The sequence below is a fragment of the Stenella coeruleoalba genome (genome assembly GCF_951394435.1).
Source record: "Stenella coeruleoalba genome assembly, chromosome: 17".
NCBI lineage: Eukaryota > Metazoa > Chordata > Mammalia > Artiodactyla > Delphinidae > Stenella > Stenella coeruleoalba.
Genome location: NC_137163.1, coordinates 44,849,482 through 44,870,518, shown reverse-complemented (window position 1 = coordinate 44,870,518; position 21,037 = coordinate 44,849,482). Strand labels below are relative to the sequence as shown.

The 21,037-nt window shown below is 36.7% G+C and overlaps 1 protein-coding gene across 2 annotated transcripts in view; it reads left to right on the top strand.

Annotated features, from left to right (window-relative positions):
- NECAB1 (N-terminal EF-hand calcium binding protein 1) overlaps nucleotides 1-21,037 on the top strand; it is a 279,489-nt gene that overhangs the window by 5,725 nt on the left and 252,727 nt on the right. For both annotated transcript variants that reach the window (XM_079901334.1, XM_079901335.1), the window contains exon 2: nucleotides 1,476-1,500. In XM_079901334.1, the coding sequence (XP_079757460.1) occupies nucleotides 1,476-1,500 (25 nt within the window). The remainder of the gene's footprint in view (nucleotides 1-1,475; nucleotides 1,501-21,037) is intronic.

Here is a 21,037-nt window from a genome sequence, read left to right as displayed (position 1 = left end):
TCTGGATACTCCTTTCTTGAATGTTAGTTATTTCCAGGTTGTATATTATATTAACTTCCTAGGGCTTTTATAATAAAGTACTAAACAAATGGTGGTTTAAACAACAAAATTTACTCTCTCAGTTCTGGATGTTAGAGGGGTGAAATCAAGGTGTGGGTAGGACCATACTCCCTTTGAAGGCTCTAGGGGAGAATCTGTTCCATGCCTGTCTCCTAGCTTCTAGTGGTGACCATCAGCCCTTGGCATTCCTTGGCTTGCAGCTGTATCACTCCAATATCTGCCCCTGTTATCACATAGCCTTCTTCTTTGTGTCTCTGCATCTTTGAATTGCTCTCCTTATAAAGTCACCAACCATTGGATTTAGGGTCCAATCCAGTAAGGTCTTAGTTTGATTACAACAAAGACTGTATTTCCAAACAAGGTCACATTCACAGTTACTAGGGATTAGGACTTCAACATTTGTTTTGGGGCAATACAGTTCAACCCGTGACATATACAATTATAACAAAGCAGCTCCTTACCTATATTTTCCTAGGTTCAAAGTCAACAGAAGATAAAGTGTTTCTCTCTTGACAACTCAAGGAAATCCATGGCTTCATTGGCTTTATTGTGCTAATGCCTGAGTAATCACTGTAGCCAGAGGAGTATGACACTCTGTTTACTAGGCTTGAGTACTCTGCCCAACCCTGGAACACATGGTCCAAGACTGGAGGAAAGATTGGTTTCCCAGAAGAAAATTAGAAATCTTTACTAAAGATACTGGATGGTCAAGCAGTTCATATTTATCAAAGACAATTTAAGATAGTCTCAGATAATAAATTAACTCATAAAAGTAAGATATACTATAGACGCAAGAGCTCTTATTTATCCACAATTTATTATTTTTGTTCCTGTTTATTCCCCGTGTTATTATATGATTGACTTATATTAAATAGCACATATTTAAAGTGAAAGGTTGATGCATTTTCACATATTTATATATATGTGAAACTTTTACCACAATCAAGAAAATAAATATATCTACCATCCTAAAAAGTTTCCTCATGCCCTCTTGCAATCCAGCCCTCTCTGCCCTTGCATTCCTACACAACCCTTAATCTGCTTTCTGTTACTATTTGTATTTTCTAGAATTTTATATAAATGGAATAATATATCTTCTTTTGTGTCTAGGTTTTTTACTCAGCATAATTACTTTGAGATCTATCCAAGTTATTGTATGCATCAAGAGCTCATTCCTTTTTATTGCTCAGGAGTATTCATTGTATGGATACACCATGACTTGTTTGTCCATTCACTTGTTTATGGACATTAGGATATTTTTAATTTTTTACTATTGTAAAGAAATATTTCAACTAGGAAAACTTTATTTTAAATTGGAATTTCTTTCATTTAATAATGGTAAATTATGTGGGAGTATAATGTTTCCTGCAATACTTACAAAAATGGTGATAAAATGTTTACTTTTTCTTTTCCAGATACTGAGGAGAGCAGACAAAAATGGTAAGAGCAAAAGTCTACAGTTTTTACTTATTAATCTCTTACTGTTTAGATCACTTTATATAGAATAATATGGAAGAGAGAGGGGAACACAAGAAATTGACACATAAAATGTCAGTTTCTTGTACCAGTAAGAGTTTAAGAAGAGTTCATGGCTCCAGTTTAGGCGAGTTCATCAGAAGTTGACAGAGGTATCTGCATTTGACAGGAAGATGGAATTTATGCCTTTGAAGTGAGGAGCCATCATACTTGGGCTCTAGCTTTCCCTTTTGTGTTGTGCTTTAAACTAATTTTAAAGTAATAATAGCTTCTATTTGTTGAGTATCTACTGGGGTAAGTGCTTTGCATTCATTGTTTCTTAGAGTTATCAAATATAGATCTGAGACTTGAACTTTAGTCTGTGTGACACCAAAGTCCAGGCTCTCAACATTGAATTTTATAGTGGACTTGGGGCTAATACACTCTAAGATGGTTACCTGGAACTATGTATTACAGACTTATCTCTACTCCATGGCTCTTGAGCATAGCTCTCCTAGTCGAATTGTATGCACTGTGAGTGATAATCTATAGAGGCAGACAAGTAGCAGAAACCAGAAGGAAAAATTGTTTTGTCAAAAGAACTAAAGTTGAAATGACGCCTGCACAAAGTCCAATTATAAGCTGTCATAAACAATATCTTTTGAATCCTTCATTCCACTATAAATTTTGTTCCACAGAATACCAAATCAGAGATTATTGAATTTATTCTGCTGCTGTAGTATAAGTACATAACAGAGCTATACTCTTGACAAGAGTTTCTTGACAAATTTAGGGTTCAAAAAGTCCTTTTCTTGAATCCAGTTCTTATATATGGGGAGAAATTACAGGCAGAATCTAGATCTGACAGACATGTGTTGTAGTCTAGTTGCCCATTAAGCTGCCAGATCAAGGAAAGCTTGACTGGCACTCAACACCTTGCCACACAACAGAAAAGATATAAATCTAAGGAGCAATAAAATAGTGCCCCAAATCCTGATAATATTTAATTGTGCCTACCCAATTAAATGTTTTCTCAAACTATGTTGCAGTCAAAGGGGTTTTTTTTTTTCACTTGAACCACTTGATTAATTTTTAAGACAGACATAATGATGCTATCATCTTGTCTCCTCATTCTACTCATTGGCCTATGCTTGATATCTAGCTCCAGTGATGCTGAAAGCACAACTGAGTAGTCCATTTGTCTCCATGCTACCTGCCTCTACTTTGGCAGCCATTTTCAACTCAGAAATACCTTGTCTCCCTCTCTACCTAAGATCCTAATTCTCTCGAGGCTACACTTTCCTTTCCTTGGACCCCAGTGCTCTGATAGAGGGTCAGTATTACCTTTGTACCTATCACTTTTCTTTCCATCAAAACTTACCTCCTTGGCAGCCCACTATCATAACCCATGATATGGGTTATGCACACAATTTAACATAATTTCATATGTTATGCCATGTAGAGTGGTCATTGGCACTGGCAACCCCATGTGGTCCCATTCAGTTCCATGTTTCCTCACCTGTCTCATCCCCCCCATATGATACCTCTACCCTTCTTGTTCCCTTTCCTAGTGCCCAATCCCAATGTGTTGTCAAAGCTACCTGTCCTTCTGCTCTTGTTCCCACAATCTTCACCATGCATCCTCCTCTGCAGCCCTCTGAAGCACTTGGGGCTCCACGTGCCACACTTCTGTGGTGTTGTCCCTGCTTTCATCTCCACCTGCTCTGGCCTTTCAACCCTTAGTCAGCTTGAGAACTCTGAGGTATTTCTTACATTCCTGGTCAAAGGCACTTTATCTGGGAAGCACTCATCAACTCCACCAGAGAGAGCCCCACCCTCTCTCTCCATACTTTGGCATGTATTGATTATTGCCCTTTGTGAGGACTAAAATTGTTTGTTGGTGATTCTACTTCTGTAAACCAAACATGCCTTTCTATGGTAAGGAACTTGTCTTATGAGTAGACACTATGCCTAGGCAATACTAGGTGCTCAATGGATATTTGTTTAATGAATTAATAATAAAGTACATTCTACTCCATTATCCATCTCCCTTCCTGCTGTCCACTCTTCCCTCTGCCTTTCATCCCACTTACTCTTCTCCCTCATTCTCAGTGTAAAGTGAGGGGAGGACAGGGTCAGGCAGGTATGGGTTTAAATCACAGCTATGCCACCTAGTAGCTGTGTGACTTTGGGTAAGTAACAAACTCTGTACCCTCAGCTTTCTCATCTACAAAATAGAGATAATGACATCTACCTATGTCATGGAGTTTTAAACAATAAATGAGATAACATATGAAAATTTCCCAGGGCAGTGCATAACATATAGTAAGAATTTATACCTGCTCATTTTTCTGGTATTATTAGGATTAATGTGATCAGTATACTACTGAAAGCCTGAGTTGTTTTTGTGTTGTGGTGCTTTGGAGACACTTGGTGACATTCTAGTCATTTTTATTTCAGTGGAGTTTAGTTGGAAAAGCAGACTATTTACCATACAAGCAGAATTGAAAAACAGGAAAAGGATAGGGATAATCTAATGTAAATGAGAGGATATTAGCATAAAAAATCTTTCTGTACCATGTGCTCATCACATTCTGTATTGGCAAATAAACAGGTGCTACATGTACTTCTCACATGATAGAATACCTTATGGACTGCATAATTGGTGATGGAATAACACAGGGAATAAGGGACTATAAGCAGTATGATAGATAGCATGCCACAGTACAGATTTAATTTTGGAATCTATCTCACATGAAAGGGAAGCTTCTGGAGAAATTGGAAAAAAATAATACATGATTAGAGAGATCTTGGCGGGGGGTTGGTTGTTGTTTTTAAATCATAGACTAGGGTCCTAGACATAAAGATAGACCTTAAAATAGTATTGTATAACAGAGACACAAGTGCTTTGATCTAAAGAGCCTAAAATTAAACACAGAAATGCAAAACTTACTTCTATGCAGGTCGAATGAAAATGGAAATGATAACATGGGCATTTGTAAAATATACAAAAAGAATTTTTTTAACATTCTCAAAGGGCAAAATAAAAAGGCTCATTGTAATGAAAAATATCATCTAATTCCTCTTGTAGATGTGCATTTGCTAAGATCTGCTGCCATCCTTGATCTGCCTTTCTTGGTCAGCAAATAGGCAGGCTGTATGAATGACACTTTTGATCCCAATGTAATGAATGATCTCTTTAAGAGATCATTATAGTTCTCCTCAGTGGCCTTTAGACCACTCCAATAACCTGTACATTGTAAATCTGTGAGGGTAGAGACCATGCCTATTACACATAGCACTAGGCCCACAGTGGTGAGCCAAATGCCTGTCACAACATAGGTGCTCAATAAATATTTGTAACTTTATTTGTAAGAAGTGCATTACCAACAATTTGACCTTGAAAACTGAAGAAACTTAATCATATATATCAGTTAATCAAACTAAGCACTGTTATTGTTTATCTGTTGTTTATTAATCAATAGTATTTGTAAAATTTATTGAGGATATATTATGGGCTACACCCTACACTAGATGCTTTGTATATATTGTCTTCAGTTATTATGAAAAGTCTACAGAATAGCCAGTTTAGATCGGTGGTAAGAACACAGGTTTTAGTTTTATGACTTTGAGCAAGTTACTCAACTTCCCCTTGCCTCAGTTTCCTCATCTGTGAAAGAGGGGTAATATTATTTCTCTTATGCCTCTAAAACTCTTAGTCTTGATCTTGCATATAGTAGTAATTGTACAATATTTTTAGCTATTTTTAATATTTCTCCTTTTTTTAGGTGAAGCTCAGAGAGTTTAAATAATTTTCTGGGTTATATTGTATGTTAACAGCAGAATTTTGAACTCAGGTTTATCTGACTCCAAATTTGGTGATCTTTTCACTTTACTGTATATGGCACATATATATGTACTTCAGTCTACAAATATATAAATATAATTATAACCTGAATTTGCAAAGAGCTTGAATATGATATTCTGATTTCCCAATGCACTAGTTTTCTTGACTTAATGCACTAATTTTCTTGGTAATATGAAAGAATTATGACTCTTTGAATGACTAATCTACTTCAAGAAAATAATGCTGGCATTAAAACCCCTGGTCTAAGAACAGTTGTTGTATATGTGTGTTTAGAAATATTTTGAAGCTTTCATTGGATCATTATATAACTAATGTTATTAGATTAAATAAGAATTTCTAAGAGTCTTTTAATTTGGTTACCCAAAGTTTGGTTTATTCAGTTAAAATGTAAGAATATGACCTCAAGTAGAGGGGTGAAACAAAGGTTCTGGTAAGTAGGAATATTTTTTGAAGACAGAAACTTTCAGAGTACCATCGAGAGGCCAGATTCTGTTTCCTGTGTATTAATAACAAGGCTGTCCTTTGACAAGAGCTACTTAGTCAAGTTTCACTGGCCCCCCCACTGGATGCCACAGTCCCTCTGATCTTCTAATAAGGGATATGAGACACAAATAAAGATGACAAGATTAAGGACTGGGTGCTGTAAACTAGGATTACTGGCATAAGGCTGATTTTCATTTCGTAATGCCTCACTATTTCTCAAACATTTTGGTGAAAATTAGTGAAACTGAGAATCAGATAGCTTATTACAGAGGAGGGTTCTCAGAGAGCTCTAGATTCATGTTTGCTTTCAGGCATAGGCAAACTTGCAAACTCTTCCTTCACATCTGCCAGCTTGAAAGTCAAAGAAAAGTCTAATAAGAGTGATTCATTAAACAAACAAGCAAACAAGCATACAACAAACACCTCATACCCTAACAATGACCCTACTGGGAGAAGTGATTCATCAAGGAGTTCAATATGTGGGAGCGCACGAGTGAAAGTCCTGACTGTAATGATTTGTTTTAAATTAAAAAAAAATTTATTGAAGTATAGTTGATTGACAGTATCGTTCAGTTATACACATATATGTATATATATATATATTCTTTTTTTTTTTTTTTTGCGGTATGCGGGCCTCTCACTGCTGTGGCCCCTCCCCTTGTGGAGCACAGGCTCCGGACATGCAGGCTCAGCGGCCATGGCTCACAGGCCCAGCCGCTCGGCGGCACGTGGGATCCTCCTGAACCGGGGCACGAACCTGTGTCCCCTGCATTGGCAGGCGGACTCCCAACCACTGCGCCACCAGGGAAGCCCTATATATATTCTTTTTCAGATTCTTTTCACATATAGTTTATACATAATACTGTGTATAGTTCCCTGTGCTACATTGTAGATCCTTGTTGGTTATCTGTTTTATACATAGTAGTGTTATATTAATACATAGTAGTAAGGTTAATCCCAGCCTCCTAATTTATCCCTCCTCCCACCCATCTTTCCCCTTTGGTAACCATAAATTTGTTTTCTATGTCTGTGAGTCTCTTTCTATTTTGGAATTAAGTTCATCTGTGTCTTTTTTTTCTTTTAGATTCCATATATAAGCAATGTCATATGATATTTGTCTTTGTTTAGCTTACTTCACTTTGCATGATAATTTCTAGGTCTATCCATTTTGCTGAAATGGCATTATTTTATTCTTTTTTATGGTTGAGTAATACTTCATTTTGTGTGTGTGTGTGTGTGTATGTGTATATATATATATATATATATATATATATATATATATATATATATACACCACATCTTCTTTATCCATTCATCTATCAATGGACATTTAGTTTGCTTCCATGTCTCCACTATCATAAATAGGGCTGAAATGAACATTGGGGTGCATGTATCTTTTTAAAATATGGTTTTCTCTGGATATATGCCCAGGAGTGGGATTGTAAGATCATATGGTAGCTCTATTTTTAGTTTTTTAAGGAACTTCCATACTGTTCTCCATAGTGGCTGTACCAGTTTACATTCCCACCAACAGTGTAGGAGGGTTCCTTTTTCTCCACACACTCTCCAGCATTTACTGTTTGTAGACTTTTTGATGATGGCCATTCTGACCGGTGTGAGGTGATACCTCATTGTAGTTTTGATTTGCATTTCTCTAATAATTAGTGATGTTGAGCATCTTTTCATGTGCCTTTTGGCCATCTGTATGTCTTCTTTGGAGAAATGTCTATTTAGATCTTCTGCCCATTTTTGATTGGGTTGTTTGTTTTTGTGATATTGAGCTGCATGAGTTGTCTGTATATTTTGGAGATTTATTCCTTGTCGGTTGTATGATTTGCAAATATTTTCTCCCATTCTGTGTGTTGTCTTTTCGTTTTGCTTATGGTTTCCTTTGCTGTGCAAAAACTTTTAAGTTTAATAGGTCCCACTTTTTAATTTTTGATTTTATTTCCATTACTCTAGGAGGTGGATCCATAAAGATATTGCTGCAATTTATGTCAGAGAGTGTTCTGCCTATGTTTTCCTCTAAGAGTTTCATAGTAAACAGCCTTACATTTAGGTCTTTAATACATTTTGAGTTTATTTTTGCATATGTTGTTAGAGAATGTTCTACTTTCATTCTTTTACATGTAGCTGTACAGTTTTCCCAGCACCACTTACTGAAGAGACTGTCCTTGCCCCATTGTATACTCTTGCCTTCTTTGTCATAGATTAATTGACCATAGGTGCCTGAGTTTATTTCTGGGCTTTCTATCCACCTCCATTAATCTTAATTTCTGTTTTTGTGCCAATACCATACTGTTTTGATGACTGTAGGTTTGTAGTATAATCTGAAGTCAGGGAGCCTGATTCCTCCAGCTCCGTTTTTCCTTCTCAAGATTGCTTTGGCTATTTGGAGTCTTTTGTGTTTCCATACAAATTAAAATTTTTTTGCTCTAGTTCTGTGAACAATGCCATTGGTAATTTGATAGGGATTGCATTGGATCTCTAGATAGCATTGGATCTGTAGATTGTCTTGGATAGTGGAGTCATTTTGACAATATTGATTCTTTAAATCCAAGAACATGGTATATCTTTCCAGCTGTTTATGTCTTCTTTGATTTCTTTCATCAGCATCTTATAGTTTTTAGAGTACTGATCTTTTGTCACCTTAGGTAGGTTTATTCTTAGGTATTTTATTCTTTTTGATGTAATGGTAAATGGGATTGTTTCCTTAATTTCTTTCTGATCTTTCATTGTTAGTGTATAAAAATACAAGAGATTTCTCTTTATTAGTTTTGTATCCTGCCACCTTACTGAGTTTGATGAGCTCTCATAGTTTTCTGGTAACATCTTTAGGATTTTCTATGTAGAGTAAGTCCACTACATAAGAATGAGTTCCACTCCGAGAGTGTGTTTGTATGTCCAATTTGTTCATAACTCCAACGAAGTTAGCCTAGGTACTCAACTAATACAATCAGCTATATAGTACTGTACTGTAATAGGTTTATAATACTTTTAACACAAATAATACACAACAAACAAACACAAAAAATACAGAAAACATTTTTATTCTTACAGTACAGTACCTTGAAAAGTACAGTAGTATAGTACAACAGCTGGCATACAGGGGCTGGCATCATCAAATGAAGAGGCAAGAAGAGTTACTGACTGAAGGAGGGAGAGGAGGTGGGAGATGGTAGAGCTGAAGGATCGTCAGCAATAGGAGACGGAGTGCAAGCTACAATGTCACTCAGGCCTGACATTGATGGAATGCATGTTTGCATCTTTGGAAGTTCACAACTTGAAGGTTCGTATGTAGCAGACTTACTTATAGTATCATGTCATCTGCAAACAGTGACAGTTTTACTTCTTTTCCAATTTGGATCCCTTTTATTTCTTTTCTTTGATTGCCATGGCTAGGACTTCCAAAACTATGTTGAATTAAAGTGGTAAGAGAGGACATCCTTGTCTTGTTTCCAATATTAGAGGAAATGCTTTCAGCTTTTCACCATTGAGTGTGATGTTAGCTGTGGGTTTGTCATATGTTGAGGTATGTTCCCCCTATGAACATTGTCTGTAGAATTTTTATTATAAATGGATGTCGAACTTTATCAAAAGGTTTTTTTGCATCTATTGACATGATCATATGGTTTTTATTCTTCAGTTTGTTAATGTGGTGTATCACACTGATTGATTTGCAGATATTGAAAAATCCTTGCATCCCTGGGATAAATTCCACTTGATCATGGTATATGATCCTTTTAATGTATTGTTGGATTCGGTTTGCTAGTATTTTGTTGAGGATTTTTGTGTCTATATTCATCAGTGATATTGGCCTATAATTTTCATTTTTGTGGTATTGTTGTCTGGTTTTTTTGTCGGTGTGATGGTGGCCTCATAGAATGAGTTTGGAAGTGTTCATTCCTCTGCAATATTTTGGAATAGTTTTTGAAGGATAGGTGTTAACTCTTCTTTAAATGTTTGATAGAATTCATCTGTGAAACCATCTGGTCCTGGCCTTTTGTTTGTTGGGAGTTTTTAAATCACAGATTAAATTTCAGTACATATAATTGGTCTCATTTTTTGAGGGGTTTTGGTATTAAAGCCAGATTTATTTAGAGTAAATATATGACAGGTATCATTATTTTCTCAAATAGCAATCTCAGGATATCTCACCTATGAAGAAAAGTGATTATGTCATTTCCATAACTTCTGGAGGTTTAGTAACAGTTCTCTCCCCAATCTGATCATACTGACATTGATTCTAAATCAAGGCCAATATGGAAAGGCAAAGAAGATAGCTTGGTTTAGCCAGACAGACAACCTACAATAACAGGAAAAGACACTGTAAGTTACAGTGACCCTATCTCTGCAAAGGTATGAATTTAGACTACACAAGCAGCAACATCTGTAAATATTGAATATGCCCACAATGAGACACCTTTGAACAAGAGCAGCAAGAAATTCCATTGAGTGACCTTCACATTTTTCCTACAGCTCTGGTCCTACGACAACTTCAAAGTTAAGAATGTGGGAGTGAGAAGACATGCATTTTTACTCTGATCCTACCTCCTTGCAAAAATTCACAAGGTTTCCGGGCCTCAGTTTCCCCATCTGTAAAATGATTGTATTGGATTCATTCTAGTGTTACAATTTTGGAAGAAAATCCAGTTATCCAACTCATAGTTTCCAATTCAATTTGCTGTGACACTCTGTTGAACCAGCCATTTTTTATTCCTTTCAACATGTCCATGCTTTCAAAGTTCAGGTTCAACCATCATTTTTATTTTATTTTTTTAATTTTGATTTAAAGGATAATTTTAATAGTTAAAATGATCGAGTATCCTGTATATGTCAAGATTGCTCTGCATTTTTTTCTTTTTATAATCTCGACAAATCCATAAAGCACATTTTTATAAGACACATTATTGTTATCCCTATCTATATTAGTTTCCTAGGGCTGCTGTAATAAAATTATCACAAATGGTGTGGCTTAAAACAACAGAAATTTATTCTCTCACAGTTATGGATGACCAAAGTCCAAAGTCATGTTGTCGGCATAGCCATACTCCGGAGGCTCTAGGGGAGAATCCTTCCTTGCTTCTTCCAGTTTATGGTGGCTGTGAGGCCACCATAAACTTGGTCTGAGGCCACATCACTGTAATCTTTACCTTTGTCTTCACATTGCCTTCCCTTTATACCTGTGTCTTCTCTTTTTCTGTCTCTTTTTATTTTTTGAATTTTATTATATTTATTTAATTTTTATACAGCAGGTTCTTAATAGTTATCTATTTAATACATATTAGTATATATATGTCAATCCCAATCTCCCAAATCACCCCACCACAACCATCAACCCCCACCCTCACTTACCCCCCTGGTGTCCATACATTTGTTCTCTACATCTGTGTGTCTATTTCTGCCTTGCAAACTGGTTCATCTGAACCATTTTTCTATATTGCACATATATGCATTACTATACAATATTTGTTCCTCTCTTTCTGACTTACTTCACTCTGTGTGACAGACTCCAGGTCCACCAATGTCTCTATAAATGGCCGAATTTCATTCCTTTTTGTGGCTGAGTTATATTCCATTGTGTATATGTGCCACATCTTCTTTATCCATTCATCTGTTGATGGACACTAAGGTTGCTTCTATGTCCTGGCTATTGTAAATAGTGCTGCAATGAACATTGTGGTACATGAGTCTTTTTGAATTATGGTTTTCTCTGGGTATATGCCCAGTAGTGGGATTGCTGGGTCATATGGTAGTTCTATTTTTAGTTTTTGAAGGAACCTCCATACTGTTCTCCATAGTGGCTGTATCAATTTACATTCCCACCAACAGTGCAAGAGGGTTCTCTTTTCTCCACACCCTCTCCAGCATTTACTGTTTGTAGATTTTTTGGTGATGGCCATTCTGACTGGTGTGAGGTGATATCTCATTGTAGTTTTGACTTGCATTTCTCTAATAATTAGTGATGTTGAGCAGCTTTTCATGTGCCTCTTGGCCAACTGTATGTCTTCTTTGGAGAGATGTCTATTTAGGTCTTCTGCCCTTTTTTGGATTGGGTTGTATTTTTTTAAAATATTGAGCTGCTTGAGCTCTTTATATATTTTGGAGATTAATCCTTTGTCTGTTGATCTGTTTGCAAATATTTTCTCCCATTCTGAGGGCTGCCTTTTCATCTTGTTTATAGTTTCCTTTGCTGTGCAAAAGCTTTTAAGTTTAATTAGGTTCCTTTTTTTTATTTTTGCTTTTATTTCCATTACTCTAGGAGGTGCGTCAAAAAAGACCTTGCTGTGATTTATGTTAAAGAATGTTCTTCCTATGTTTTCCTTTAAAAGTTTTATAGTGTCCCATCTTACATTTAGCTCTTTAATCCATTTTGAGTTTAATTTTGTGTGTAGTGTTAGGGAGTGTTCTCGTTTCATTCTTTTGCTTGTAGCTGTCCAGCTTTCCTAGTCCCACTTATTGAAGAGACTGTCTTCTCCATTGTATATTGTTGCCTCCTTTGTCACAGATTCGTTGACCATAGGTGCATGGGTTTATCTCTGGGATTTCTATCCTGTTCCATTGATCTATATTTCTGTTTTTGTGCCAGTACCATATTGTCTTGATTACTGTAGCTTTGAGTATAGTCTGAAGTCAGGGAGTCTGATTCCTCCAACTCTGTTTTTTTCCCTCAAGATTGCTTTGGCTATTTGGTGTATTTTGTGTCTCCATACAAATTTTAAGATTTTTGTTCTAGTTCTGTAAACCATTGGTAATTTGATAGTGATTCCATTGAATCTGTATATTGCTTTGGGTAATATACTCACTTTCACAATATTGATTCTTCCAATCCAAGAACATGGTATATCTCTCCATCTGTTTGTGTCATCTTTGATTTCTTTCATCAGTGTCTTATAGTTTTCTGAGTAGAGGTCTTTTACCTCCTTATGTAGGTTTATTCCTAGTTATTTTATTCTATTAATTTTTTGCAGTGGTGAATGGGATTGTTTCCTTATTTTCTCTTTCTGATCTTTTGTTGTTAGTGTACAGAAATGTAAGAGATTTCTGTGCATTAATTTTGTATCCTGCAAATTTACCAGATTCACTGATTAGCTCTAGTAGTTTTCTGGTGGCATCTTTAGGATTACCTATGTATAGTACCATGTCATCTGCAAACAGTGACAGTTTTACTTCTTTTCCAACTTTTATTCCTTTTATTTATTTTTCTTCCCTGATTGTTGTGGCTAAGACTTCCAACACTATGTTGAATAATAGTGGTGAGAGTGTACATCCTTGTCTGGTTCCTGATCTTAGAGGAAATGCTTTCAGTTTTTCACCATTGAGAATGATGTTTGCTGTGGGTTTTGTCATATATGGCTTTTATTGTGTTGAGGTAGGTTCCTTCTGTGCCCACTTTCTGGCAAGTTTTTAATCATAAATCAATGTTGAGTTTTGTCAGAAGCTTTTTCTGCATCTATTGAGATGATCATATGGTTTTTCTCCTTCAATTTGTTAATATGGGGTGTCACATTGATTGATTTATGTATATTGAAGAATCCTTGCATCCCTGGGATAAATCCCACTTGATCATGGTGTATGATCCTTTTAATGTGTTGTTGGATTCTGTTTGCTAGTATCTTCTTGAGGATTTTTGTATGTATATTCATCAGTTATATTGGTCTGTAATTTTCTTTTTTTGTAGTATCTGTCTGGGTTTGGTATGAGGGTGATGGTGGCCTCGTAGAATGAGTTTGGGAGTGTTCCTTCCTCTGAAATTTGTTGGAAGAGTTTGAGAAGGATAGATGTTAGCTCTTCTCTAAATGTTTGATAGATTTCACCTGTGAAGCCATCTCGTCCTGGACTTTTGTTTGTTGTAAGATTTTTAATCACAGTTTCAGTTTCATTACTTGTGATTGGTCTGTTCATATTTTCTATTTTATCCTGGTTCAGTCATGGGAGGTTATACCTTTCTAAGAATTTGTCCATTTCTTCCAGGTTGTCCATTTTATTGGGATAGAGCTGCTTGTAGTAGTCTCTTACGATTCTTTGTATTTCTGTGGTGTCCACTGTAACTTCTCCTTTTTCATTTCTAATTTTATTCATTTGAGTAGTCTCCCTCTTTTTCTTGCTGAGTCTCACTAAAGGTTTATCTGTTTTGTTTATCTTCTTAAAGGACCAGCTTTTAGTTTTATTGATCTTTGCTATTGTTTCTAATTTATTTATTTCTTCTCTGATCTTTATGATATCTTTCCTTCTACTAACTTTGGGTTTTGTTTGTTCTTCTTTCTGTAGTTCCTTTAGGTGTAAGGTTAGATTGTTTATTTGAGATTTTTCTTGTTTCTTGAGGTAGCATTGTATTGCTATAAACTTTCCTCTTAGAATTGCTTTTGCTGGGTCCCATAGGTTTTGGATTGTTGTGTTTTCATTTTCTTTTGTCTCTAGGTATTTTTTGATTTCCTCTTTGAATTCTTCAGTGACCCATTGGTTGTTTAGTAGCATATTGTTTAGCCTCCATGTGTTTGTGGGGTTTTATGTGGTTTTTTTCCTGGTTGTTGATTTCTCATTTCAGAGTGTTGTCAATGGAAAAGATGCTTGATATTATTTCAATCTTCTTAAAATTACTCAGATTTTCTTTGTGGCTCAGCATTTGATCTATTCTGCAGAATATACCATGTGCACTTGAAAAGAATGTGTATTCTGCTGCTTTTAAATGGAATGCTCTATAAATATCAATTAAGCCAAGCTGGTTTAATGTGTCATTCAAGGCCTATGTTTCCTTATTGATTTTCTGTCTGGATGATCTGTCTATCGATGTAAGTGGAGTGTTAAAGTCCCCCACGCTTATTGTGTTACTGTCAATTTCTCCTTATGTCTGTTAACATTTGCCTTACACATTGAGACCCTCCTGTGTTGGGTGCATATATGTTTACAATTTTTTAATCTTCTTCTTGGATTGATGGCTTGATCATTATGTAGTGCCCTTCCTTGTCTCTTGTAGCATTCTTTATTTTAAAGTCTATTTTATTGATATGAGTTTTGCTACTCCAGCTTTCTTTTGATTTCTCTTTGCATGGAATATCTATTCATCCCCCTCACTTTCATTCTGTAATTGTCTCTAGAACTGAAGTGGGTCCCTTGTAGACAACATGTATATGGGTCTTGTTTTGTATTCATTCAGCCAGTCTATGCCTTTTGGTTGGAGCATTTAATCCATTACTTTTAATTATCAATGTATATGTTGTTGTTGCCATTTTGTTAATTGTTTTGGATTTGTTTTCGTAGATCTTTTTTCTTCCTTTCATCTTTTGTTCTCTTCTCTTGGGATTTTATTACCATCTTTAGTGTTGTGTTTGGATTCTTTTTCTTTTTGTGTGTATATCTATTATAGATTTTTCGTTTGTTGTTACCATGAGGTTTTGAATGATCAGTCTATATGTACACATGATTATTTTATAAAGTTGCTGATTTCTTAATTTCAAATGCATTTCAAATATCTTGCATGTGTACTCCTCTCCTCTTACATTTACTGATTTTGATATAATATTTTTGTGTGGATGATTTCCTACCTTTACTGTATGTTTTTTTTTACCAGTGAGCTTTCCCACTTTGTAATTTTCCTTTATCTAGTTGTGACCTTTTCTTTTCTGCTTATAGAAGTTTCTTTAGCATTTGTGTAATTCTGGTTTGGTGGTGTGAATTCTTTTAGTTTTTGTTGGTCTGTAAAGCTTCTTATTTCTCCATCAAATCTGAACAAGAGCCTTGTGGGTAGAGTATTTTTGGTTTTAGGTTTTTCCCTTTCAACATTTTAAATATATTGTGCCACTCCCTTTTGGCCTGTAGAGTTTCTGCTGAAAAATCAGCTGATAGTCTTATGGGGTTCCCTTCTATGTTATTTGTTGATTTTCCCTTGTTGCTTTTAATATTTTCTCTTTGTCTTTAATTTTTGAGAATTTTATTACTATGTATCTCTGCATGCTCCACCTTGAGTTTATCCTGCCTTGGGACTCTCTGTGCTTCCTGGACTCAGGTGACTGTTTCCCTTCTCATGTTAGGGATATTTTCAGCTATTATCTCTTCAAATATTTTCTCAAGTCCTTTCTCTCCCTCTTCTCCTTCTGGGACCCCTATAATGTGAATGTTGGTGTGTTTGACATTGTCCCAGAGGTCTCTTAAACTGTCCTCATTTCTTTTCATTCTTTTTTCTTTATTCTATTCTATGGCAGTGATTTCCACCACTCTGAATTCCAGCTCACTGATTAATTCTTCTGCCTCATTTATTCTGCTATAGTTTCATTCTAGTGTGTTTTTCATTTCAGCTATTGTATTCGTTTACTCTGTTTGGTTGTTACTTATATTTTCTATCTCTTTGCTGAGAACTTCCTGTAACTTCCTGATCTGTGCATCCATTCTTTTCCCGAGTTCTTGGATCATCCTTACAATCATTACTTGGATCTCTTTCTTGAGTAGATTTCCTATCTCTACTTCACTTAGTTGTTCTTCTGGGGTTTTATCTTGTTTCTTCATCTGAAACATATTCCTTTTCCATCTCAATTTGTCTAAATTTCTATTTTTATGTATGTAGTAGCTTAGTTACATTTCTCAGCCTTGGAGAAGTGGCCTTCTGTAGGGGATGTCCAATGTGCTTCAGCAGTACACTCCTCTCTCTTCACCCAAGCGCCAGGGACCAGCTGGTCCCAGGGTAGTTTCTGACCTGCATTTGCAGACTCAGTTCCACAGGCTGCAGGATTGTAGTTTCCTTCTTTTTGGTTTCTGCCCCTTGGTGGGGGAGGATGGTCTAGAGGCTTGTGCAGGCTTCCTGGCTGAAGGGGCTGGTGCCTGTCCATTGGTGGGTGGAGCTGGATCTTGGCCCTCTTGTGGGTAGGGTGGTGGCAATGGACATGTATAGAGGTGGCTGTTGGCTCAGGAAGTTTTAGTTAGGCTGTCTCATGATATGTGGGGTTGTGTTCCTGCCCTGTTGGCTGTTTGGCCTGAGGCATCCTGGCAGTAGAGCTTACAGGCTGTTCGGTTGGGCCAGGTCTCCATGCCAAGGATCCAAAATGTCTGCCTCCAGCCAGAGGTCACATAGGTGGCTGCTATGTCCACCACCAGCTTTTATGACCCCAGAGAGAACCACAGCTGTGCCTCGCCTCCCCAGGTGACCCTACAAGACCATCAGATAGGTCTGGCCCACACCCCTATGAAGTCACTACTTTTGCCATGGGTTTTGAAGTGCACGAGACCTTGTGTGCATCCTCCAAGAGTGGAGTTTCTGTTTCCCCTAGTCCTGTGGCTCTCCTGCAAACAAGCCCCACTTGCTTTCAAAGCCAGCTGCTATGGGGACTCATCATCCTGATGCCAGAACCCTAGGCTGGGGAACATGGCATGAGGCTCAGAGCTCTCACTCCTGTAGGAGAACTTCCACCGTATAATTATTCTCTAGTTTGTGTGTCGCCCACACAGGTCTTATGGGATTTGATTATATAATGAGTTCGCTCTTCCTCCCTTATCATGGTTTAGTCTTTAAGTCTTTGGATATAGAATATAGTTTCTTGGTATATTCCAGTCCTTTTGTTCAGCAGTTAGTTGTGATTTTGGTGTGCCTGTGAGAGGAGGTGAGCTCAATGTCCTTTTATTCTGCCATATTGTTGAAACTCCCCTGCTGAAACCTGTGATTCTCCAGTTTTAGATGCTCATTAACAAAGCCAGATGAAGAGATATGTAGGGTGAGGTCCTGAACAAAGTAGCTTCTGTGGTTATGGAGTTTAGGGACCTGCACAATGGCATGTGGAAGCATTCTGGTTCCCCAACCTGGAAGCTTGATTTATTTATTTTGTCTACAAAGTAAGAGAAAACAAATTTTCTATTTTCATAGTATATATATATATTAGTATATAGTATATACTAGTATATAGTATATACTAGTATATAGTATATACTAGTATATAGTATATATATATAAATGTAAAACAGTTTCACACTCATAATTATTTTTTTCTACAAAGTAGGGGGAAAAAATTTTCCATTTCTGTAGTATAGTTTTTTTCTAAAATGTAAAGCAGTTTCACACTCATAAATGTGTTACTTTTCTGCCAAAAGCAGAAAACTGTTAAAATTTTTATCTTCATGTAGCTGGGCTTATCAGTTGTCACAGAAACAAGTAGAAAATTTAGATTCAAATTACTGAGCTCATCATATGACTGTCATGGGCAGCCAAAAGCTGTGAAGTCAGACCCTGCTCCAATAACAGATCTTGAAGTATATAAAGCACAATGTCTACCCTAAAATGTGACTTCTTCCTTAAGCACTTTCTGTAATCCAGATCTATGGATTGGTAGCTCAACATTCCTTTCCCTTTCTGTTTTGAAATGTAATCATTTCCTGTACACCATCTATATCCAGGAGGCCTGTAGCATTGTAGTTAAACTTATGACTTTGCAGTCACATTTCCTGGGTTCAAATTCCTGTTCCACTTACTCTGTGAACTGGGCAAGTTATTTAACTTTCTCATCTGTAAAATGGAGATAAAGACAGTGCCTCTCTCACAGGCTTGTTGAAAGATTAAATGAGATAACACACAAATTTCTTGGAAAGGTGCTTGACCCTTAAGAAATTCTTAATAAGTGTTATCTATTTCCAGTTTTTATCTTAATGCTTATTCTTATTTGGTGGGACTGTCAATCATAGTGTCCTTCCCACCCTGCCAGTGGTGCTGAATTATTCACCTAACAGTGCCCAGATGTTCTGTCCCTGATAACCTTACTAAGCCCCCCGAGCTGCCCTGGTGCTTTTCCTACCTTTGTCCTGCTCATTCAGGTTTTCCTATTGTTTGCAATACAATAGTCTTAATATAATTTCTATCTGTGCTTGGAGATGCCCTATATGCATAAGACAGCCTTTGAGTTCTATACTCTACACTCCAAACTGAAGAAACTCATTTCATCTTTATTTATGGTTTTTAAATAAAATAAAGAAGTGAGAAAAAATCAAATATATGTGATACATTCAGTATATAAGGCTCTCCTTGACATTAAAAATATTGCAGTGCCGGATTATGTTGGCTATGTCTTCATGGTGTCAAAATAACCAGTGGATCAGTGTATTTCTTTAAGAGTAGAAATTTTTATTTTTCACGTAGTAGCTCAACTGATCATTACTTACACAGTGGATTTTTTTGTTGTTGTTTGTTTGTTTGTTTGTTTGCGGTACACGAGCCTCTCACTGTCGTGGCCTCTCCCGCTGCAGAGCAGAGGCTCCGGACGCACAGGCTCAGTGACCATGGCTCACGGACCCAGCCGCTCCACGCAGCATGTGGGATCCTCCCGGACCGGGGCACGAACCCGTGTCCCCTGCATCGGCAGGCGGACTCTCAACCACTGAGCCAGCAGGGAAGCCCCTAAACAGTGTTTTTAAATGTTTTATTAAATCTAATGAGAACTATGCATAGAAATGATAGTGTAAGATTTGGAGTTAGAAGGTCTTAAGTTTTAGCCTCAGCTCTCCCTCTTTTCCTCTACCTTTCCTTAATTCATTCAATCGTTACTAGGCAATGGTCTTATTTGCCAGATCCTATTTTGGGGACTAAAGATAGAAAATAAATAAGGCTTAATTAAGTCAGTACTATACACACACACACACACACACAGACACACACACACACACACACACACGCAGAATACAGGGAATGGAATGGAGTTCAGTTAAATTAAAGTTCATATTCTAGAGGGGGAGATAAACATGAATTAGAAAATAATAATATACGCTAATAAATGTTGTGATGTAAGTTTATATTAGGTTCTATATTGGAGTAATCTTCCTGTAGTATAAATCTGATTCAATCACTTATATGTTCAAAATCCTTAATTTGTTACCTATTGCCTGCAGGATAAAATCCAGACTCCTGAGCATAGTATTACCTGTCCAGCTTCCTCTTACCCTGTTACCTCTGAAGGATACTGCTTCTAACTCCCCCAGCCCTCTGTTAGGAATGGCTTTCATCTCTCTTGTTTCAACCCAAATTTATCCCTCCTATGAAGCCTCTTCTGAATTTGGTTTGGCAGAGAAATATCAAAGCAGTAGGCATTGATTTTTAAAGTAGTTCTGTCATATGCAAGTTTTATAACTTTGGGTAGGTATTTATACCTTTATGCTTGGCTTATAGGGTTGTTGTGATAATTAATTAAATCACACAATTAAAGTACCTTACATGTGACAAATACATAACCAATAAATATTTTGCCTGAGTACACACCACTCTCTCCACTTACCACATTATACTGAATAGTTTGTGGGTATGCTCCCCTACCTTCTATGAGATTGTAAGCTCTTTGAGGTCAGGGACTATACATCTTTACATAACTAGCGATTAATGCTTGATTCATGGTTAGCATTTCGTAAACATTACTAAATTCCTATGGGGAAATAGAGGAAGATAAGTCTAATTCTACCTGGGATGTTGTGGAAACCTCCAGTTGAGTTGTAATTCATTCGAGTAAGTGTGGGTTAGGTGGGGGACAGGTAATTCCAGGTAAAGGGAAAAGCAAGTACAAAGGCACACAACTTGAAAAAATTCTTGGGAATTTGTTACTGAACACAATTTCAAAATTTGTAAAAATATATATTGAATACCTACCATACTCATATCTCAAATTACACTCTTAATCCCAACTGCTTGACTTACTCCTTCAGCAGCATCCTCCATCACAGGAAACGGCACCACCATTCAGCAATTTCTCCAGCCAAATAGTTTCAGAGGCTTCCATGGTTATTCTCTTTCTCTGATAACTCCACATCTAATCCCTTTTGTCTTCTCTGTTAAAGTATCTTCAAACTCTAATCACTTTTCAGTACTTCCACATCTCCACCCTATTAAAGCCTCCATAATCTTGCATCTGGACTACTGCAAAACCCTCCATATTAGAGCTATTGAAAGCTTCAATAAAGTCATGATAAAGGTAAAAACCAAAGTTGATATTATTGGATGTATAATTAGCAAAAACTTGGAAAGTAATTGGAAATATTTAATGAATAAGATGAAGGTATTTAATGGCATGCATTTGAATGGGGAGGAGGGAGTCAGATTTCTAGTTTCTGGCTTGGGTAACTGCATGAGTAATGAGACTGTTAAATTCTTTATGTTGAGAGTGTTTTATGTATTAAAAACTTATTTTTTTTGTAATATTGGGGTCACTTTTA